The sequence below is a fragment of the Oncorhynchus gorbuscha genome, linkage group LG06, assembly GCF_021184085.1.
Source record: "Oncorhynchus gorbuscha isolate QuinsamMale2020 ecotype Even-year linkage group LG06, OgorEven_v1.0, whole genome shotgun sequence".
In the NCBI taxonomy this organism is placed as follows: domain Eukaryota; kingdom Metazoa; phylum Chordata; class Actinopteri; order Salmoniformes; family Salmonidae; genus Oncorhynchus; species Oncorhynchus gorbuscha.
Window position 1 is genome coordinate 13001193 of NC_060178.1, and position 21242 is coordinate 13022434.

Below are 21242 nucleotides of genomic sequence, written 5' to 3' on the forward strand. Positions count from 1 at the left end.
AGTGTCCTAAGTGACTGTTATTTGGCTTGTGTGTGTTATTGGAGTGAAGAGTTGAGAATCAGGCCAACACATCTACTGCATTGCCCTTTTCATTGAAATTGATTGTCTGTCTCATACAGCAGCAAGCAATAGCCATGTTATCAGAGGCTTACTTCTTCCTGAAAATTGACAACCATGATACATACGGGTAGGTAGTTAAATGAAGATGTCGTATAAAATGTTTCATAGACGGGCTAAGTGATAATACCATGATATTACAGTGCATGTTTTTTGTATTTGTTGTCTTCTTTAACAAATCTCAGCAGTATGGTGCAGAACATTAACAGGCCTGCGTGTTGTGATAAAAACATCTCCCTGGCTGCAACGTGTGTATTCACTGAGTTCCTCAAAACGACACAGCGCTCCTATTCTCCTCACTACCCAGGCCCTCAGTCAGAGCTCTCCCCCCAGGCAACACAGCCCTTTCCTGAGCTCCCCTCCCATAGTGGTGAAGGCTAGCTGTGCATGGGATCTCCAGCTAGCCTAGCGCCATTGTACGTGAGGAATTTGGCATGAAAGGCAGCCAGACGGGTCTCTTTCTCTCTGTATGCTACGGCCCAAGAGTGTCTTATCAGCTGTACTAATATCAGATCCTGGGCAGAGATTCCAGCGGTGGCAATCCAACGGAGGGAGCAGCACTCAAACATTTGTCTAGCTGCTTTGTGACAGACAGCTCTGCCAGACAGACATCGACCGAGTTTGATCTGGGTAAAGAAAACAGGAAGGCAGAGTGGTGGGCAGATTTGAGTCATTCAGACAGAACATGCATCGTCGCTTCATATTCTTCCCTAACCTCACTCTCAGATATTAAGCACATTTATGGCTTGGTAGCAAAAGTCAACGCCATTGAGAGAGTTCTCATAGTAGCAGTAAACTGCAGCAAGTGATATGAGTGATGGAGAGAGGTATGAAAAGGAGCAGAGTTACAGCCTAGCTCTATCCAATCGTAGCAGAAGGATCAAGATACAGTGCATTCGGAGAGTAATTCAGAACCTTTGACTTTTCAAAAATTGATTACATTTTTTTTTTCCTTCAGCAATCTACACACAAGACCCCATAATGACAAAGCGAGAATAGGTTCAGGAATGTTTGCAAATTTATTTTTAAAATTATAACGCATTTCATTTAAGTATTCAGACCCCTTGCTATGAGACTCGAAATTGATCTCAGGTGCATCCTGTTTCCATTGGTCATCCTTGAGATGTTTCTACAACTTATGTCGAGGCACAGATCTGGGGAAGGGTATCAAAACATCTCTGCAGCATTGAATGTCCCAAAGAACACGTCAGCCTCCATCATTCTTAAATAGAAGAAGTTTAGAACCAAGATTCTTCTTGGCCGCCCGGCCAAACTGAGCAATCGAGGGAGAAGAGCCTTTGTCAGGGAGGTGACCAAGAACCCGATGGTCACAAGAACCTTCCAGAAGGACAACCATGTTTGCAGCACTCCACCAATCAGGCCATTATGGTAGAGTGGCCAGACAGAAGCCACTCCTTAGTAAAAAGGCACATGACAGCCTGCTTGGAGTTTGTCAAAAAGGTATCCAAAGGACTCAGACCATGAGAAACAAGATTCTCTGGTCTGATGAAACAAAGATTGAACTGAATGAAAAAATGTCACATCTGGAGGAAACCTTGCACCATCTCTACAGTGAAGCATGGTGGTGGTACCGTCATGCCGTGGGGATGTTTTTCAGCGGCAGGGACAGGGAGACTAGTCAGGATTGAGGGAAAGATGAACGGAGCAAGGTGCAGAGAGATCCTTCATGAAAACCTGCTCCAGAGTGCTCAGGACTTCAGACTGGGGCGAAGGTTCACCTTCCAACAGGACAATGACCCTAAGCACAGAGCCAAGACAACGCAGGACTGGCTTCGTGGTCTCTGAATGTCCTGAGTGGCCCAGCCAGAGCCCGGACTTGACCACGATCTAACATCTCTGGATAGAACTGAAAATAGCTGTACAGCAACACTCCCCTTCCAACCTGACAGAGCTTGAGAGGATCTGCAGAAAAGAATGTGAGAAACTCACCAAATACATGTGTGCCAAGCTTGTAGCGTCATACCCAAGAAGACTGCCAAAGGTGCTTAAACAAAGTAATGTTTATTTTTAATACATTTGCAAAAAATGTAAACCCCGTAATGACAAAGCAAAAACAGGTTGTGTGTAGATTGAAAAGGGAATAATAAAAATAAAAAGGAATTTTAAAGTAAGGCTAACATAAAATGTGGGAAAAGGGGTCTGAATACTTTCCAAAAACACTGTTCAAACCACCCATTTCTTGACAGATAGCTGAACTAGCCAATTCAGTCATTTCATCCTGGCAGCCAAGTTGTTTAGAGATGAGTCCTAACAGAAACATATATCTATATAGATTGATATCTCCCTCTCTCACTCTCCAGAGCAAAGATTATGGTTTATCTCAGCTCACTGGTCACCATAGCAACACCCACCCGTAGCACGTGCTCCAGCAGGTATATTTCACTGGTCATTCCCAAAGCCAACACTTCATTTGGCCGCCTTTCCTTCCATTTCTCTGCTGCCAATGACTGGAACGAATTGCAAATATCACTGAAGCTGGTGTCCTATATCTCCCTATAACTTCAAGCATCAGCTGTCTGAGCAGCTTACCAATAACTGTACACAGCCCATCTGTAAATAGTACACCCAACTACCTCATCCCCATATTATTACTTACCCTCTTGCACCCCAGTATCTCTACTTGCACATCATCATCTGCACATCTATCACTCCAGTGTTAATGCTAAATTGTAATTTTCTCACCTATGGCCTATTTATTGCCTTTACCTCCCTACTCTTCTACATTTGCACACACTGTACATAGATTTTTCTATTGTGTTATTGATGTTATCTACAAAATAGCTTCCAATACTCTACTCAGCAAACTGGATGCAGTTTGTCAGTGCCATCCGTTTTGTTACTAAAGCACCTTATACCCACCACTGCGACCTGTATGCTCTAGTCGGCTGGCCCTCGCTACATATTCGTTGTCAGACCCACTGGCTCCAGGTCATCTACAAGTCCATGCTAGGTAAAGCTCCACCTTATCTCAGTTCACTGGTCACGATGGCAACACCCACCCGTAGCACGCGCTCCAGCAGCTGTATCTCACTGATCATCCCTAAAGCCAACACCTCATTTGGCCGCCTTTCGTTCCAGTTCTTTGCTGCCTGTGACTGGAACGAATTGCAAAAATCGCTGAAGTTGGAGACTTTTATCTCCCTCACCAACTTCAAACATCTGCTATCTGAGCAGCTAACCGATCGCTACAGCTGTACATTGTCCATCGGTAAATAGCCCACCCAATTTACCTACCTCATCCCCATACTGTTTATATTTATTTACTTTTCTGCTCTTTTGCACAACAGTATCTCTACCTGTACATGACCATCTGATCATTTATCACTCCAGTGTTAATCTGAAAAAATTGTAATTATTCACCTACCTCATGCCTTTTGCACACAATGTATATAGACTCTTTTTTTCCTTTTATTTCCTACAGAGTCATTGACATGTTAATTGTTTACTCCATGTGTAACTCAGTGTTGTCTGTTCACAGTGCTATGCTTCATCTTGGCCAGGTCGCAGTTGTAAATGAGAACTTGTTCTCAACTAGCCTACCTGGTTAAATAAAGGTGGAAAACACACACTAAATAAGCATCCATGAGCACAAGTCATGACATTACGTTGAAAGCATCTGCATTGAATAGATGTTCTTTTATATTCTCAAACTAACAGCAGTGCCTACAGTATATGACTTCCTTCCACACAGGAGTGAAATGCTGGAGTGATGTTTCTATGGAAATGTTGATTAGTAGGCTAATGGAAGTCCAATGGAAGGCAAACAGATTGTTTTTCATCTGTGGCACCATAGACTCCACTGATCAGACAAAACAAGCTCAATAACTCAATGCATGCACACACTCCTATTGAATATGCATTCACCTGTATTGTAGGCCAATGCCATCTTAATTTACCCTGTTTATCAAGAGATTTGCCATTCATATAACAATTATTACCATTATGTGGTTTGTTTTTACCAATCTAAGTACAATTTATTGTTCGATATTAAAATTGATGCAGTAATGCATAAATGGCTGTCTGGAAAATTATCAACATTTTCTAATTCAATGATAAGCCCCCTAAAAAATACACATCGGACCTTCTCTAATATAAATGGATGGACATGAATCGCAAAAAAAAAAAAGAAAGTTTATAACAGAATGTACCCAAATGTCTCCACATTTAGCCTCCACATTAGGCTACTATGTGGGGCTGCAGGAAGGCAGGCTAAACCTACAGAACAAAAGTTCCTGACCGGAGATGGGCATCATGTTTTAGAAGCACTTAAAAGGGAAAGGGTGAAATTAAAATTCAAAAGCAGTTGGAGAATAGGCTCAAAGTAAAACATATCTGTGTAAACGATGTTGGGCTAAATTCCCCAATGACGTATTAAAGTAAAACGTGTTAAAAAGACAAACGATACTCGAAGCTACCTACTACTAGGGAAATGTCTGTTTGACTAGAATCATTTATGAAGGATGGAGGGGTCACGACACCAAATTACATTCTGAGTTTGGAACTTCCAGAAATAATTTGTTCACTCGATTGAGTAGAATAGCCTCTTTTGCATTTCAAATTGCCTAATAAAAATGTAAGCTAACAATCTACTGGGCAGCAGATCAAAGTACAAAACAACATCTTTAAGAAAGGAATGAGTAACCAGGTCAGTTTGTACAGTGATGGCTGGGCTAAATCTAAAATGTTGAGCTTCCTGCTGCTTTGGGTCCAACAGAGAGCTGGTGCAACAAGAAAGAAACACATTGACATGACTTTAGAGTCCACGCTTAAAAGTAGAGTCTCAATACCCTATACACAACTACAATGTCACATATTATTGACATAGATGAGATTTGAGAGGTAAAAGTAAGCAAAAAGTGGCAATAGCCTAACTCAAAATGTCAGTTCATAACCTCAGTACATGTGCACTTCAATGCTCATGGTTCCCACACGCAAACCCTGCCACAAACAACGTTTCCATCCACAGTTACTCAAAAAGTCATACTGTATAAATAAATATCACAACTGTCATGGAAACCGGTAGTTTCGCTACAATTTTATAAATGCAGACAATTTATTCATTCGACGCGGTGGGAACTGTGTCTTACAGTTTATTACGCAAGAAATGGTGGTGGTAATGCCTTTATGCGCAAGTATTAATATAGTATCCACCATATGACTTGAGAAAACAAGCCGTTTACTAGGCTACAGATTAAATAAGTTATGAAGACCTTCACTGGGTGGTGAAAGTGCACAGTGATCTTGATGCTCTTTTCCAATAAATATCGAGGGTCTTATTCTGGTGACATGATCGATGCTTGACTGCCGTTAGACAAATAAAAATATGAATTGCTCTTATCCATAATCTCCTCATGTGGACTAGCCTACCCACACTGTATCTGCAAGCTATTGGCTAGAGAGCACGTGTCAGAGTAGGCATATTTGCTATTCAACACAACTGTTTGTGACAAAACTATCGGTAGAGTTGAAGATGTGATGGAAACACATTGAACTTTAGATTTGTATTCGGTACATGAAGACTTAAGTGAAAAAGTACAGTGGGTGTACTATGTCATCATGCACTGATTTTTATCCACAACAAGTCTGTTGCGTGGAAACACCACTGGTGGGAAAATGTGCATATTTTCTTTATGCAGATATTTTAAATAGTCGCATGAAAATCTGTCACCAATTGGATGGAAAACTAGCTAGACACAGATCCTGCCTTTCCTTCTGGGAAACATTTCTGATGACTGGGCAAATAGTTATTGGACAATCAAAGGAGCACCTGCTTCTCCAGTAACATTACCAACTGTTCTACTGTAACTAGGCCAAGTTTAACAAAACCATAATGATCATCTTTAACACCAAGATACTTGCTATGCAGTTGAACAACAACTTTAATTTTAAAATCCTCCTGCTCCTTATAGGACACATCACTGCACTCTATATTCCTCTGTAAACTGGTCATCTCTGTATACCTGTCGCAAGACCCACTGGTTGATGCTCATTTATAAAACCCTCTTCGACCTCACTCCCCCCTATATGAGATACCTACAGCAGCCCTCACCCTCCACATACAACACCCATTCTGCCAGTCACATTCTGTTAAAAGGTCCCCAAAGCACACACATGCCTGGGTCACATCTTTTCGGTTCACTGCAGCTAGCAACTGGAACCAGCTGCAAACAAACTCAAACTGGACAGTCTTCATTCAAAGACTCAATTATGGACACGCTTACTGACAGTTGTGGCTGCTTTGTGTGATGTATGGTTGCCTCTACCTTCTTGCCCTTTGTGCTGTTGTCTGTACCGCTACCATGTCTTTCTGCCATGTTGCTGTCATTCTGTGTTGTCATGTGTTGCTGTCATAGATCTCTTTATTTATTTTTATTTCACCTTTATTTAACCAGGTAAGCTAGTTGAAACAAAGTTCTCAATTACAACTGAACTGGCCAAAATAAAGCAAAGCAGTGCGACACAAACAGAGTTACACATGGAATAAAAGCGTACAGTTAATAACACAATTGAAAAACAGAAAGTCTATATACAGTGTGTGCAAATGGCGTGAGGTGGTAAGGCAATAAATTGGCCATAGTAGCAAATAAATTACAATTTAGCAAATGAACACTGGAGTGACAGATGAGCAGATGATGATGTGCAAGTAGAAATACTGGTGTGCAAAAGAGCAGAAAAGTAAATAAAAACAATATGGGGGGGTGAGGTAGGTAGATTGGATGGGCTATTTACAGGTGGGCTATGTACAGCTGCAGCGATCAGTTAGCAGATGTTTAAAGTTGCTGTAGTGTTGTATGTGTTATCTCGTCGTGATGTGTGTTTTGTCCTATATATATATATATCCCAGCAGGAGGCCTTTTGACTTTTGTAGGCCGTCATTGTAAATACGAATTTGTTCTTAAGGTTAAAAGGACTTGCCTAGGTAAATAAAGTAAAAAAAAATGTAACACCTGACTCGAGCTGAACTTTGAAGCCGATCCTATTACTGTTGCCACAAATACAATTCGTACTTTGATACGCACACGTGTCAAGTAGGATTTCACAAATTGAAAATAATAATTTAGAGTTGAATAACTAGTTAGAGATAATTCAGAGAATAAACTTGTCAATATAGTTTGGCTACATTGACTAACTTCAAATAGCCAGATAGAGTGAGAGAAATCAATTTAAACATTGAATCAATTTTGGTACGCGACGGTGGCATAACTGCGTGTCATTTGTCTTGGAATAATGAGCTCTGGAGGCGTCAAACGCTTATCTTCGTTGATCAGAATTTCGCACAACACTGATTCAATAATTTAAAGCACTCCGTGACCTGCCAACAAAGTTAAACAACAAGGAAGAAACGCAGGAATTTGAGTGCGAGCAAAGCCCGAATACCTGACCGATTTGGGCCAAATATAATTATCGGTATCTTAACTTTTCCATACATATATGATCAGTAAATAAATATAATGTCTCACCTTTTAGCGGTACGATGTTTGTAGCCATTTTTCTGAAGCTGCAATTTTTATCCATCCACTCGCTCGCGCAGACACAACGTCAGTTCCTGTTGAGGTAGTTTGGTTTGATCACGTTTCACCAAAATCATACAAAATTGGGAAACAGCGTCACCATGTGCCACAAAACAGAAGGATGACAAGGAAAAATAATACTGGAAAATCTTTGGACAATGTTGATGTTATCTGAATCTCTGATTATAATTTGTTTATTTATGCGTGATTGGCTATTTGGTGTCACTGTCCTCAGGTTCACAAACAATATGAACAGCTAGTAATTTTATTTTGTATGCTCCATTTGTAGTCAGATGTTTTTACTTAGCTTGAGAGTTGACTACTATGAGAAAAACAACAAACAGAACAGCTTATTCAAATAAAATAAAACATCTTAACCTCAAGACACACGACATGAGAAATTCTAAGACATTTACATTTTAAGGGCTGTGCATTTGCATTCAAATTACTACTGTAATTCTTGACTCCCAGAATGACTCAAATACAGGCAACAGTTGAGACTGGAATGGGTTGGACCACGTCCCAATTCAGCATCTCTTTGGCTCTGATGTAACTCCGCCCTCTTGCTTTACACAGGTTTGTAAACGCCACGTACATCTTGCTTCACAGCACCTTGACCAACAATTTTAAGAAAACAATTTGACTGACTACTTCTGCCCAACTGGCTGCCAACGCGACTTTTTCACAGAGCAAAGAGAACATTTCTACCCAATGAGGATGGTTGGGGGCGGGGCGTTACCATGGCAATTAGCCGTTCGGTTGGTCTTACTAGGAAGAGGCTGACCAGTGTAAAGTGCATGACATCTGTAAACAGACTCCAGTCTTTTCGAATTGTCTCCAGGGTTGGATGAATTATAGCAAACGTTAAAAAAAAAATAACTGAAAAGGTGTGCACTGTCAAAGTAAGTTACTGTTTCTTTTAGCTTTTCAATTAAATGTAGTATCATACTATTATGGACAAATTACATTTCAGTAGTTGGAGATCGTGCGTGCTCTATCCACACCCTACTTGTGCAACACTTCAGTACCTAGCTAGATAGTTATTAAGCTGCTACCTGTATATCTTACAAATATATCCAGAGCTCATTTGAATATTATCAAAAAAGAACCACAATATGAACCTGGTAAAATGAGATGGCTAGATAACAGATGTAACAGAACAAGTGCAACACTATTGACTGCTGCTGCTGCTGATGTGGTCATGATGTTACACCAAAACAGGTTGACAGGGTTCTCTTTCAGGTGTCAAAGTCCAAGAGAACTGGGCTATGTTCAGTTGCTAAACGTTGTTGAACACTGCAGATAGAAATGCAACCAACATGATTTCTTGTTCTACATGTCGGAGAGGCACTTTTGTTCTGCAAAACATATCTGAACGTTCCAAAACGTGTCCTGCTGAACACCCCTTTTATCCCATAGACAAGGGAGTGGCACAGTCACCACGGTTTCATTCTGGTCGGGGATTAAGATTAAACTAGTTTAACTTGTCAACACGTTGGTCAATAGTGAGGTGGGGGTTCACTGGCTCCAAAAGCATCGGCCACATTTCCCAGGCCAGTGAGCTTACTGTAAGAGGGTGATGTTTACTGAAGAACAGTGCAGTATAACCCTGTTTCTTCATGTTACCTATGAAACATTTAGGAATTTATTATGCCGTATATATATGAAGAGATCGTTTGGCAACACACAATATTAATGACTTACCTATAGGCTCAAATAGATGCTATATATCTTGCCATTCGGTCTGTGAAATAGTAGATTAGTGTCAGTTCATTTAACCAACCGTGAAATGTGTCTATTTGACCATTAGCCATTTCTCATAGTTTCTCTAGAAGCAGCTGTTTATGTAGTCAATGATTAACCTCAGCTATGTGATGTTCTCCTCTGTACACAGATGTTGTGGAGTAAAACCTTCTGCCACTACACTGTGCTCCTCCTGAGCCTGTGGTTCTGTGTGGAAGCAGTGCCCATCGCTGTGGACAAGACTGAAGTGGAAACCCCAGAGGAGAAACTGGAGGCACCACAGAGTGTGGTGAGTGGATAGTGGAGTGTGTGTGTGTTGCAGTACCTACATTGCCTTCGGGAAGTATTCAGACCCCTTGATTTTTCTTCCACATTTTGCTACGTTAAAGCCTTATTCTAAAATTAATTCAATGTACACCGTACCCCATAATGACACAGCGGAAACAGGTTTTGAGATTTTTTTCCCCCACATTTATAATAACAAAACAACAACAAACTTATTTACATAAGTGTTAAGACCCTTGGTCCACCCAATCCTTTACAGACTGAAACCAACAGGTCTGTCCATTCTCTGGTCCACCCAATCCTTTACAGACTGAAACCAACAGGTCTGTCCATTCTCTGGTCCACCCAATCCTTTACAGACTGAAACCAACAGGTCTGTCCATTCTCTGGTCCACCCAATCATTTACAGACTGAAACCAACAGGTCTGTCCATTCTCTGGTCCACCCAATCCTTTACAGACTGAAACCAACAGGTCTGTCCATTCTCTGGTCCAATCCAGACTGAAACCAACAGGTCTGTCCATTTACAGACTGAAACCAACAGGTCTGTCCATTCTCTGGTCCACCCAGTCCAGACTGAAACCAACAGGTCTGACCATTTACAGTCCTTTACAGACTGAAACCAACAGGTCTGTCCATTCTCTGGTCCACCCAACAGACTGAAACCAACAGGTCTGACCATTCTCTGGTCCACAGTCCTTTACAGACTGAAACCAACAGGTCTGTCCATTCTCTGGTCCACCCAGTCTGACTTTACAGACTGAAACCAACAGGTCTGACCATTCTCTGGTCCACCCAGTTCTTTACAGACTGAAACCAACAGGTCTGTCCATTCTCTGGTCCACCCAGTCCTTTACAGACTGAAACCAACAGGTCTGACCATTCTCTGGTCCACCCAGTCCTTTACAGACTGAAACCAACAGGTCTGTCCATTCTCTGGTCCACCCAGTCCTTTACAGACTGAAACCAACAGGTCTGACCATTCTCTGGTCCACCCAGTTCTTTACAGACTGAAACCAACAGGTCTGACCATTCTCTGGTCCACCCAGTTCTTTACAGACTGAAACCAACAGGTCTGTCCATTCTCTGGTCCACCCATTTTACAGACTGAAACCAACAGGTCTGACCATTCTCTGATCCATCTAATCCTTTACGGACTGAAACCAACACATTATCCATCATTACACCCAGAGCCACACTGTATATAGGAGTGCATTCGGAAAGTATTCAGACGCCTTTTGTTACATTACAGCCTTATTCTAAAATTGATTGAATTATATTTTTTCTTCATCAATCTACACAAAATACCGCATAATGACAAAGTGAAAACAGGTTTTAAAGATGATTGCAAATTATTATATTTTTTAAAACCTTATTTACATAAGTATTCAGACCCTCGAAATTGAGCTCAGGTGAATCCTGTTTCCATTGATCATCCTTGAGATGTTTCTACAACTTGATTGGAGTTCACCTGTTGTAAATTCAATTGATTGGACATGATTTGGAAAGGCATACAACTGTCTATATAAGGTCCCACAGTTGACAGTGCGTGTCAGAGCAAAAACCAAACCATGAGCTCTGAGACAGGATTGTGTCGAGGCTCAGACCTGTGGAAGTGTACCAAAATGTCTGCAGCATTGAAGGACCCTAAGAACACAGTGGTCTCCATCATTCTTAAATGGAAGACGTTTGGAACCACCCAGACCCTTCCTACAGCTGGCCACCTGGACAAAGTGAGCAATCGGGGGAGAAGGGCCTTGGTCAGGGTGGTGACCAAGAACCTGTTGGTCACTTTGATAGAGTTCTAGAGTTCCTCTGTGGAGATGAGAGAATCTTCCAGAAGGACAATCATCTTTGCAGCACTCCACCAATCAGGCCTTTCTGGTAGAGTGGCCAGATGAAAGCCAATCCTCTGTAAAGGCACATGACAGCCCGCTTGTAGTTTGCCAAAAGGCACCTAAAGACTCTGACCATGAGAAATAACATTCTCTAATCTGATGAAACCAAGATTGAACTCTTTGGCCTGAATGCCAAGCGTCACGTCTGAAGGAAACCTGGCACCATCCCTACGGTGAAGCATGGTGGTGGCAGCATCATGCTGTGTGGGTGTTTTTCAGCGGCAGGGACTGGGAGCCTAGTCAGGATTGAGGGGAAAGATAAACGGAGCAGAGTGCAGAGAGATCCTTGATGAAAACCTGCTCCAGAGCGCTCAGGACCTCAGATTGGGGCTAAGGTTCACCTTCCAACAGGACAACAGCCCTTAGCACGCAGCCAAGACAACGCAGGAGTGGCTTCGGGACAAGTCTCTGAATGTCCTTGAGTGGCCCGGACTTAAACCCGATCGAACATCTCTGGAAACACCTGAAAATAACTGTGCAGCAACGCTCCCCATCCAATCTGACAGAGTTTGAGAGGATCCGCAGAGAAGAATGGGAGAAACTCGCAAAATACTGGTTTGTCAAAGGTGCCTCAACAAAGCACTGAGTAAAGGTTGTAACTACTTATGTAAATGTGATATTTCCGTTTTCTTGTTTTTTTTTTTGCAAAAATTGCTAGAAACTTGTTTTTGCTTTGTCATTATTGTGCATTGTGTGTAGATCGAGATTTACATTTTTTGTGAAGTTCATCATAATTTATTACAGTTGTGTCATTGCATGACTCCAAGTTTACTTCGATAGGATGGTTATTATATTAATATTTGTGCATAAAGGCATTCCCACCTCCATTTGTCGCATACTACATTTTACAGACACAAAAAGATCCCACCATGTCGAACGAACAAATCATCTGTCGGCATTTATAAAATTGTACCGAAATGACCTGTTTCCATCACAGCTGTCGTGATTTGTTTTTGTACGCACTTGGAGCATGAATAATGAGTCAGAAAGAGGAAAGGCTCTTAAAGAAATCCACCACTGCAGAAAATGGAACGAGGTCTAGACATATCACAGGCCACATGTGAATCCAATGTAAACCTCTCCCCTTTCCACTTTTTTTTTCAGGACACCGGGCTTCACTATGACCGCTACCTCAGGGAAGTCATTGATTTCCTGGAGAAGGACCAGCATTTCAGAGAGAAGCTCCACAATACAGACATGGAGGACATTAAGGTACCCCATTAGCTATAGCATTTGCAGGGCTGTGTTCATTAGACACCAAATATATTTTTAAAAACGTACTGAAACAGAGATGGTCTACCTGTACTCGTCCAATAAGAAATGCTCATTTTATTTTCCAGTTGAAAAACATTTTCAGCTGTTGTTCGTTCCATGCCCTAATGAACACGATCCAGCTGGCCTGGTCGGTTTCCTTTGATTGTTATTGGCCCTCAAATCTCTGGCTGCTTTTGTTTCTGAGCAGCAAGGCAAGCTGGCCAAAGAGCTGGACTTTGTCGGCCATCAAGTGAGGACCAAACTGGACGAGCTGAAGAGGCAGGAGGTGAACAGGCTAAGGACGCTCATCAAAGCCAAACAAGACGCTGAGGGAGGGAATGGTGCGCTGGTGTATCTGTTATTCAAATATGTCATTTCCTGTCTAAATGGCTGCCATCCTATGAGCAGAAATGTTTGTCCAGTTGACAGGACATGATGCAGTGCACCACCAACATCCTAAGATTGATATAGTGTGTCACATAGGAAAGTGGAAGTGCCTTGAGGCTATTGTGCAAGTAAATAGGAAAGTCACATGTTGTGAAATGTCTATATTGACACATTTGGGAAGAGGGGTTGAGGTTCTACTACCGAGCATGGTCTTGCACTCAACCAAGACCGTGCTTACATTGGAACTGCCAGAAATAGTTGGCTGTGGTCACTGCCAAAGCTAACGTGCAGTTGAGTCGGCCCTCAAAAAACTCTCAACTGCCTGTGAAATGTTAGCACATTTTTTTAGCGTTGCACTACAAATGTCCACAATGTCAGTAACTGCTTGGTGTCATCAGTCAACATGGTGTGACTAGTTAATTATTAAGAGGGGATTTTAATATGGAACATTTCAGAGGAAAGGTCACTATCATTAATTACAAGGATTTGAATTGCGGATAAACGTCAACTGTAACTACACAATTACCTCATCATATACAGCCTCCATTTTGTCAGCAGTTTTCAGCAAGGGACTTGTAACCACTTAACTCGTATAGTATTAGTTTCCCTCCTAATTAGAGCCTTCTCTCCTCTTTCCCCTCAGAAATGAACCACAAGGCGCTGCTCAAGCAGTTTGAGTACATGAACCACATGAACCCACACACCTTTGAAGTGGAGGACCTGGATAAGCTTATTCAATCGGTAGGGATGTTGTCCATGCGCATTACACCAGGGATCATCAACTAGATTCAGCCTCGGGACAATTTTTTTTCTTGAGTGGATGGTCGAAGGACCGGAACATAATTACATATAATTTGTAGACTGCAAATTGACCGCAAGAAGCCCAAACATATATAATATTTGACTAAAACATAATAATTTCAAACCTTGCTTACAGTTGTATACAATCATGTCTCTCTATTATGCATGTGAATACTTGGTAACAGATTTCCCAAATGAAAATCCCTTGGAGCTGATTTTGCCAGTTGGGAAACCTTGCACTACACCATGATACAATGATTTAAAATGGCCGCACAACGGTTCTTAAAACCACCGTGCTCAGAACTTGTGGTGCATGTACCAAAATTAAACCAGGTTCAATACTGAAAAATAGTTTTAAAAGTTCACACACTGACAATGGCCTTACAACCAAAATGTTTGCTCTGCACTTGTCTCTTGAATGAATAACAACTCTGGTGAACGAGGACATCCATTTTGAGCCAACAGTCCAAAGGGGTTGTAGCCTTAAAGCTAACTTGCTGTGTTTGAATAGAGGCTGTATTGGAAAGTTCACCCTAACCTTGCACACCACGTACATGTGCTACATCTGGTGAAAATAAAAAATGTTTAGAGGACCATCATTTGCACTTAAAACTAATCATCAGGAACATGTCTTTCTCACTCTCTTCTCTAATGGTCTCGTTCCCCAGTTGTTATTGGTCTCTGACACTGAACAGTGGGCTTGCATAGTATTTATTTAAATTCCAGATTATAATGGGAATTTTCAGGTGAACAAAAAGGAGAGCAGTCATTGAGGAAGTCAATCCAGTTGAATACAATAATTCAGGGAGACCCCTCCAGAACATAAGCATAGAACACGTCTAACGGTCCTCTGAGAAGGCACCTATATTAATCGGACCGTACCAAATATTCTGTAAACATCAGCCCGAGAGACTTGTACAAAGTTACATGAGCAACATCAGCGACTACAGGATCACACTGTCACAGTGTACCTTCTGCAGCTCTGGCATCAATCACAGGCAGTTACAACAGGTCAAAGGTAAGAACATGCATACATATAGTTACAACAGATAATTGCAGACTCACAAGTGAAAACGACCTAATTAAATATGGTACTTAAATGTACATGGTTAAGTCCTGTTTCCCTCCCCAAGAGAATGTATCTGTATGCGTCTCCCCAAACATAAAATCATGTTTATTACATAGGAGGCTGCGGAGGGGAGAACGACTCTTACTAATGTCTGGAATGGAGTAAATGGAATGAAACCACAGAAACCATGTGTTTGAGTTCATACCATTCCATTTGTTCCGTTCTAACCGTTACTATGAGTCCGTCCTCCCCAATTAGGGTGCCACCGGCCGGTTATGATTTATTACATATCAATCCAGATCCCAGTAAATCAAATACTGGAAAATAATTAATCAAATCATTTCTCATTACACAGATCTATCAAAATGTTCACTTACGTGGTAAAATTAGGGTTTCTATAGGAAGAATAAGAATCGAATAAGAATGCTTTATTTTTTCTGGTTGATAGGCTACTAATGACTTGGAGAACTATGACCAGAAGCGTCACGAGGAGTTTAAGAGGTACGAGATGATGAAGGAGCACGAGAGGAAGGAGCACTTGAAGAACCTCGACGAGGAGCATCGCAAAGACGAGGAGCAGCACTATGAAGAGCTGAGGAAGAAACACGCAGACCATCCTAAAATCAACCACCCTGTAAGACGTTTGCCTTGATACTGTAACTAAACCCAAAATCCACCACCCTGTGAGGCATTTACCTTGATAATCAACCCCCCCAAGACATTTCAGTGACATTATACCCCAAATTCACTAGCCTGGTCTCAGATCTTTTTGTGCTGTAGACCTGTAGCCAACCATAAGAGTTGGCTTCACAGCACAAACCTATCTGGGACCAGGCTACAAATTGTGTGTGTGTGTAGGGCAGTCAGGACCAGCTGAAAGAGGTCTGGAAGGAGTCAGATGGTTTGGACCCAAATGACTTTGACCCCAAGACCTTCTTCAAACTCCATGGTAAGTTCACACCAGAAGCTATTCACAGCTTGAAAACACAGAACAAAAGTCTAATACAATAATATTGTCTCACATTCTCAAATTACACACCAACCACAATGAACCCTATTGAGAAATTATGTCTTGCAGACACCAATGGAGACAGCTACATTGATGAGCAGGAGCTTGAAGCCCTGTTCACTAAAGAGGTGTGTGTGTGTGTGTGTGTGTGTGTGTGTGTGTGTGTGTGTGTGTGTGTGTGTGTGTGTGTGTGTGTGTGTGTGTGTGTGTGTGTGTGTGTGGCTGGAGCAGGCCTAGTTTTGAAATATGTGTGTTGTGTTTTGTAGCTGGAGAAGATGTACAGACCCAATCTAGATGAGGATGACATGACAGAGATGGAGGAGGAGAGACTGCGCATGAGGGAACACGTCATGAATGAGGTGAGCTGATACGAGGGTTGGGGTATGATGGGGTCACGGAGTCATTCACACAGCCAACAGTTTTCCGGATTTTACCCCACTGCTTCTTCAGTCAACCTACTTGCTGACATTGACTTCCTTTCGTCTTTACTCAGGTAGACACCAACAAGGACAGACTGGTCTCCCTGGAGGAGTTCCTGATGTCCACAAACAAAAAAGAGTTCTTCGAGCCAGACAGCTGGGAGGTAAGAGACAGGCCGCCACCACCTGCTGCCACCTGAGGTGGTCAAGAGTACAGACATGTTGTTGATCCTAACTCTGAGAGGCTATGCAGTAATGGAGCGTCTACCCTCTCCTCTCGTCTCCTCCTCAGACTCTGGAGCAGGCTCCCGCGTACACCGACGAGGAGATGAAGTTGTTTGAGGAGCAGCTGGCCCAGGAGGAGAGCAACCTCAACCAGAAGAACTCAGATCTACAGAAACAGAAGGAGGAGTTGGAGAGGCAGCAGGAGAAGCTCAATGCCCAGAAAGCTGAGCTGCAGCAGGTAACATAAAACAGTAGCACATAGCAATGTTATCATTTACAAAATGTTAGCATAAACAGCTAACAATCCATTAACAACTAACGTACCCGTTTGACACAAAATGCATCTGCAGCACACAGCAGCAGAGCTTTGACACAGTAGAATCAAGTACCTTCAGTATTAGAGGGGTAACCAACTTAATAAATAAGTGACTTGTAATTTGACTGTTTATTGTGTGACATTGGCTCACCCTCAACAAAAGAGAGCTGTTTCATCTACAATTTTGTTAATTGTAAAAAACGTTTAAACTGGGTCATCACTCTCCCATGTTGTTGGTGGATAACTTCTTGTCTGTCTTCTCCTCAGGCTGTGGAACACATGCAGATAATAAAATTGGAAAAAGCAAACGCCGCCATTGAGGTTAAAGGTTAGTTCAAGTTGCCTTCAGTTATAATATCCTCTTTCATAGACTGGTAATACCATCATTAATAATAACTATTGGTCGAATCCTTCCACTTAAGTAGTCATGCATTGATGTCAATGGGAGACCAAGTCAACATTTGACTGAAGAGGAAGTTAGGATTTGACCCTATCTGTTTCAAACACGGGGATGATGTGTTAACTTGTCTTTAGATGGTGGCGCTACAGTAGCAGTGCCCCCTGGAGGTCAAGCATTGCCAGTACTACCAGGAGACACCCTACCTCTACCCCCCGGTCACCAACAACACTTACCTGCACGCTCTTAGCAGTCCCGGAAGCTTTTTCTGTGTGTGGATCTGTGTGTTTGCGTGTGTGTGTATATATAAATCTCGCAGTGAATCAGTTTTAGTCTGTTTTAATGTGTTGTCAGACCTCCGGATTTCCCAACACACACCCGAATGCACACATACAGTCCAACAATTTCCAGACACTAGCTGATCCAATTAGAATGTAGCCTTTTTGATTTTGACCCATTTCTAGTTGTGGCATTCTGTAGCTGACAGGAGCAGCCAGCACAACCGACAAGACTTGAAAGAATCTGAACCAGACATTCTGTGGACAATCTACTCTTCGTTATTAGTTCATTATAACCTATTGACAACCACGGCACAGTTCTAGATGGGATGTGCTTTGGGAGAAGTGGGAAGGGTTTTTGTTCCTGAATATTAGCAGAATGTGTGCAGTATTTCGTTTTCTACCTAGTTAGGTAGGCTACCCAGTGGCATCGCTTCTTTGGAGAAACATGTTTAAAATACATTTGGTTGAATAGTTTACAGAGGTGGGAAAATAAAGGTCAAATGAATTCCTATTTTGACATGCTGCTTGTTAGTATGTCAACCTCAATAAGTTCAAATTTACCTTGATAATAAATAGCCTTGCCGATTCATTCCTGACATGAATAATTGCCCATACACAGATAAACTCCTATTGGCTTCACATCAATGGCAATGAAGGCATAAATAGTTATTTTCAGTATTACATTCATTTTAATTGGATTTTGTTAATTAAGAAACTATTATTGTACTGTAATTCAATATTGGCAACCCTTTTTTAACCTGCCATAAACTGCCATTCTTCCTCTTTGAACAAAGAGGATGTGGACTGTGAATGTTATTTATTCCATTGTGGTTGATACTGACAATAGTAGTATTGGTATTTCATTTATCTTAGTGGTGACTGTCTGTTTACTGTATTTGTGTGTGAGTGCTTGTCTTTGTGCTTTGTGTGAGAGTAAGTATGATGATCACAGATTAGGAACAAAATCCATGGATTTGTGGGGTAATACCATGGATATTCAACATTAATACCACAGATCTATACTTCTATACTTAATACCATGGGTATTCTACTATACTTAATACCAGTGGTGTAAAGTATTTATGTTTAAATACTTTAAAGTACTACTTAAGTAGCCTTTTTTGGTATCTTTACTCTACTTTTTTTTTTTTGACAACTTTTACTTCACTACATTCCTAAAGAAAATAATGTACTTTCTACTCCATACATTTTTCCTGACACCCAAAAGTACTCATTACATTTTGAATGCTTAGCAGGACAGGAACATGATCAAATGCACACACTTATCAAGAGAACATCCCTGGTCATCCCCACTGCCCGATCTGGCGGACTCACTAAACACAAATGCTTCATTTGTAAATTGTGTCTGAGTGTTGGCGCGTGCCCCTGGATATCCGTAAATTACATTTTAAAAACAAGTAAAACATGCTGTCTGGTTTGCTTAATAAGGAATTTGAAATTATTTATACTTTGACTTTTGATGCTTAAGTATGTTTAAAACCAAATACTTGTAGACTTTTACTCAAATGTTATTTTACTTGGGGACTTTAACTTTTACCTGAGTAATTTTCTATTAATATATCTTTACTTTTACTGAAGTATTACAATTGGGTACGTTTTCCACCACTGCTTAATATCATGGTTCCGTTCCACAGGAAGAGCAGTAAAACAAATATAGGAAACTACAGGCCTGTGACGATCCTCAGCACCTTTATCCAAAGTTGTTGAGAGATTAGTTTTTAATCATCTTGAGGGATACCTTCTCGAGCACAAACTTCTTTATGAACTCCAATCTGGCTTTAGAACAGTTTATCCACCTTTTTGACCACATCTAGCAGGAAAGTGAGAAGGGGAACTACAGGTATGGTCATGTTAGAATTGCAGTAAGCTTTTGACACTGTGGACCATAATATTCTCCTAATGAAACTGAAATGCATGCGTCTAAATGATGTAGCAGTGAATTGGTTTAGGTCTTCTCTGACCAACAGAACACAAGAATGTAATGTTGGTGATGTTCTGTCAGAAGCCAAATAAATATCCTGTGGAGTACCGCAGGGATCCATTTTAGGGCCTCTCATTTCTTATATACGTTAATGATATGCCAGGTACAGTAAATTGAAAACTCCTGCTTTATGCTGACGACTCAGCCATACTGGTATCAGGGAAGGATATAATTTACATAGAGGAGACCATCAGGAAGGAATTGCATTTTGTTAGAGATTGGTTGACTGACGACAAATTGTTGTGACATTTGGGAAAAACTGAATTGATTTTGTTTGGAACAAAACTTAGATTGCTTAGGGCTGACAAGATAAAGGTAAACTGTGCAGGCAAGGAGATTGAATCTAAAACAAGTGTGACTTATCATGGTGTGTCCCTAGATCAATCCATTTCTGGAGACCTGATTGCTGCTAAAATGGTGAACACATTTTAATTGTTATATGGGTAACACCAGATATTTTAACATTTACATTTAAGTCATTTAGCAGACGCTCTTATCCAGAGCGACTTACAAATTGGTGCATTCACCTTATAACATCCAGTGGAACAGCCACTTTACAATAGTGCAACTAAATATTTTAGGGGGGGTGAGAAGGATTACTTTATCCTATCCTAGGTATTCCTTTTAACATCAAAGTCAAGAAACTGCTTGTCTCAACCTTCATTCAGTGTCATTTTGATTATGCTGCTCTGCTTGGTATAGTGGGCTATCAAAAAAACTGAAAAAGAGAATGCAGGTTATGCAAAATAATGTTATCGGGTATATGCTAAATGTCCCCCCCTAGGACCCGCATGCAGAGTGGACCAACTTAAACTTAATCATATGTTTGACATCTTAAATGACCGGGCCCCAGGTTATATGAAAAAACCCCACATTTATATGGTCAATAACCGACACAGTTACAATACCAGAGTTAGTGTTATGTCTTGTAAAATTGTCTAAGTAAGAGAAACCCCTCCACTGCCCCTTGTGCCCCCTACTGCTGGTCAGGTGTATTTATTTGAATGATAGGTATGAAAATATTGTTTTAATGTGATTTTTAAAGTTAGGGGAAAATGCATTGAGTAGTGCCACTTTTTAGTATGTCAATATAAATGTATGTATTTATGGTTGTTCGTAATTTTGTCTTGCCTTTTCATCATTATATTATTGTTATTGTTTTACCATCGAGGACCACTTTGGAAACAAGTGTTTTAATTAATACTTTCAAGTGATATCCTCTGGGTTCACATTGTACATTTTGTTGTATATGTCTGTTACCCAAAATTAATTAAATTCAATGGATATTCTTCTATGCTTAATACCATGGATATTCTTCTATACGTAATACCATGGATATTCTTCTATACGTAATACCATGGATATTCTACTATACGTAATACCATGGATATTCTACTATACGTATTACCATGGATATTCTACTATACGTAATACCATGTATATTCGCTATACTAAATACCACGGATATACTTAATACCATGTATATTCTACTGTACTTAATACCATG

At 41.0% G+C, this 21242-nt stretch overlaps 2 protein-coding genes across 3 annotated transcripts in view; one reads left to right on the forward strand and one right to left on the reverse strand.

Moving 5' to 3' along the window:
* Positions 1–16045, reverse strand: part of LOC124037555 (phosphatidylinositol 4-phosphate 3-kinase C2 domain-containing subunit alpha-like) — an 85180-nt gene extending 69135 nt beyond the window's left edge. Inside the window, exons 1-2 of one of the 2 annotated variants that reach the window (XM_046352368.1) lie at positions 15783–16045; positions 7599–7684 (exon numbers count right to left, since the gene is read on the reverse strand). The gene's annotated coding sequence lies outside the window, so the exon portion shown is untranslated. Of the gene's footprint in view, positions 1–7598; positions 7685–15463; positions 15512–15782 lie in introns of those variants that run through there. The other variant, XM_046352367.1, reaches the window with a different exon arrangement.
* On the forward strand, positions 8412–21027 carry nucb2b (nucleobindin 2b). Its single transcript, XM_046352370.1, has 13 exons — positions 8412–8551; positions 9544–9681; positions 12680–12787; positions 13038–13170; positions 13860–13957; positions 15535–15720; positions 15945–16035; positions 16165–16223; positions 16362–16454; positions 16589–16678; positions 16807–16977; positions 17323–17383; positions 17590–21027. The coding sequence occupies exons 2-13, from the start codon at positions 9544–9546 to the stop codon at positions 17700–17702; spliced, it is 1341 nt and encodes a 446-aa protein (XP_046208326.1). The 5' UTR covers positions 8412–8551; the 3' UTR covers positions 17703–21027.
* The last annotated feature ends 215 nt before the right edge of the window (positions 21028–21242 follow it).

Bases quoted from the DNA above. Each gene is read 5' to 3' on its own strand.
- nucb2b (XM_046352370.1), top strand. From the start codon at position 9,544: ATGTTGTGGAGTAAAACCTTCTGCCACTACACTGTGCTCCTCCTGAGC. The intron at 9,682-12,679 runs GTGAGTGGATAG...TTTTTTTTTCAG, and splicing joins TGGAGGCACCACAGAGTGTG to GACACCGGGCTTCACTATGA. The intron at 12,788-13,037 runs GTACCCCATTAG...GTTTCTGAGCAG, and splicing joins CAGACATGGAGGACATTAAG to CAAGGCAAGCTGGCCAAAGA.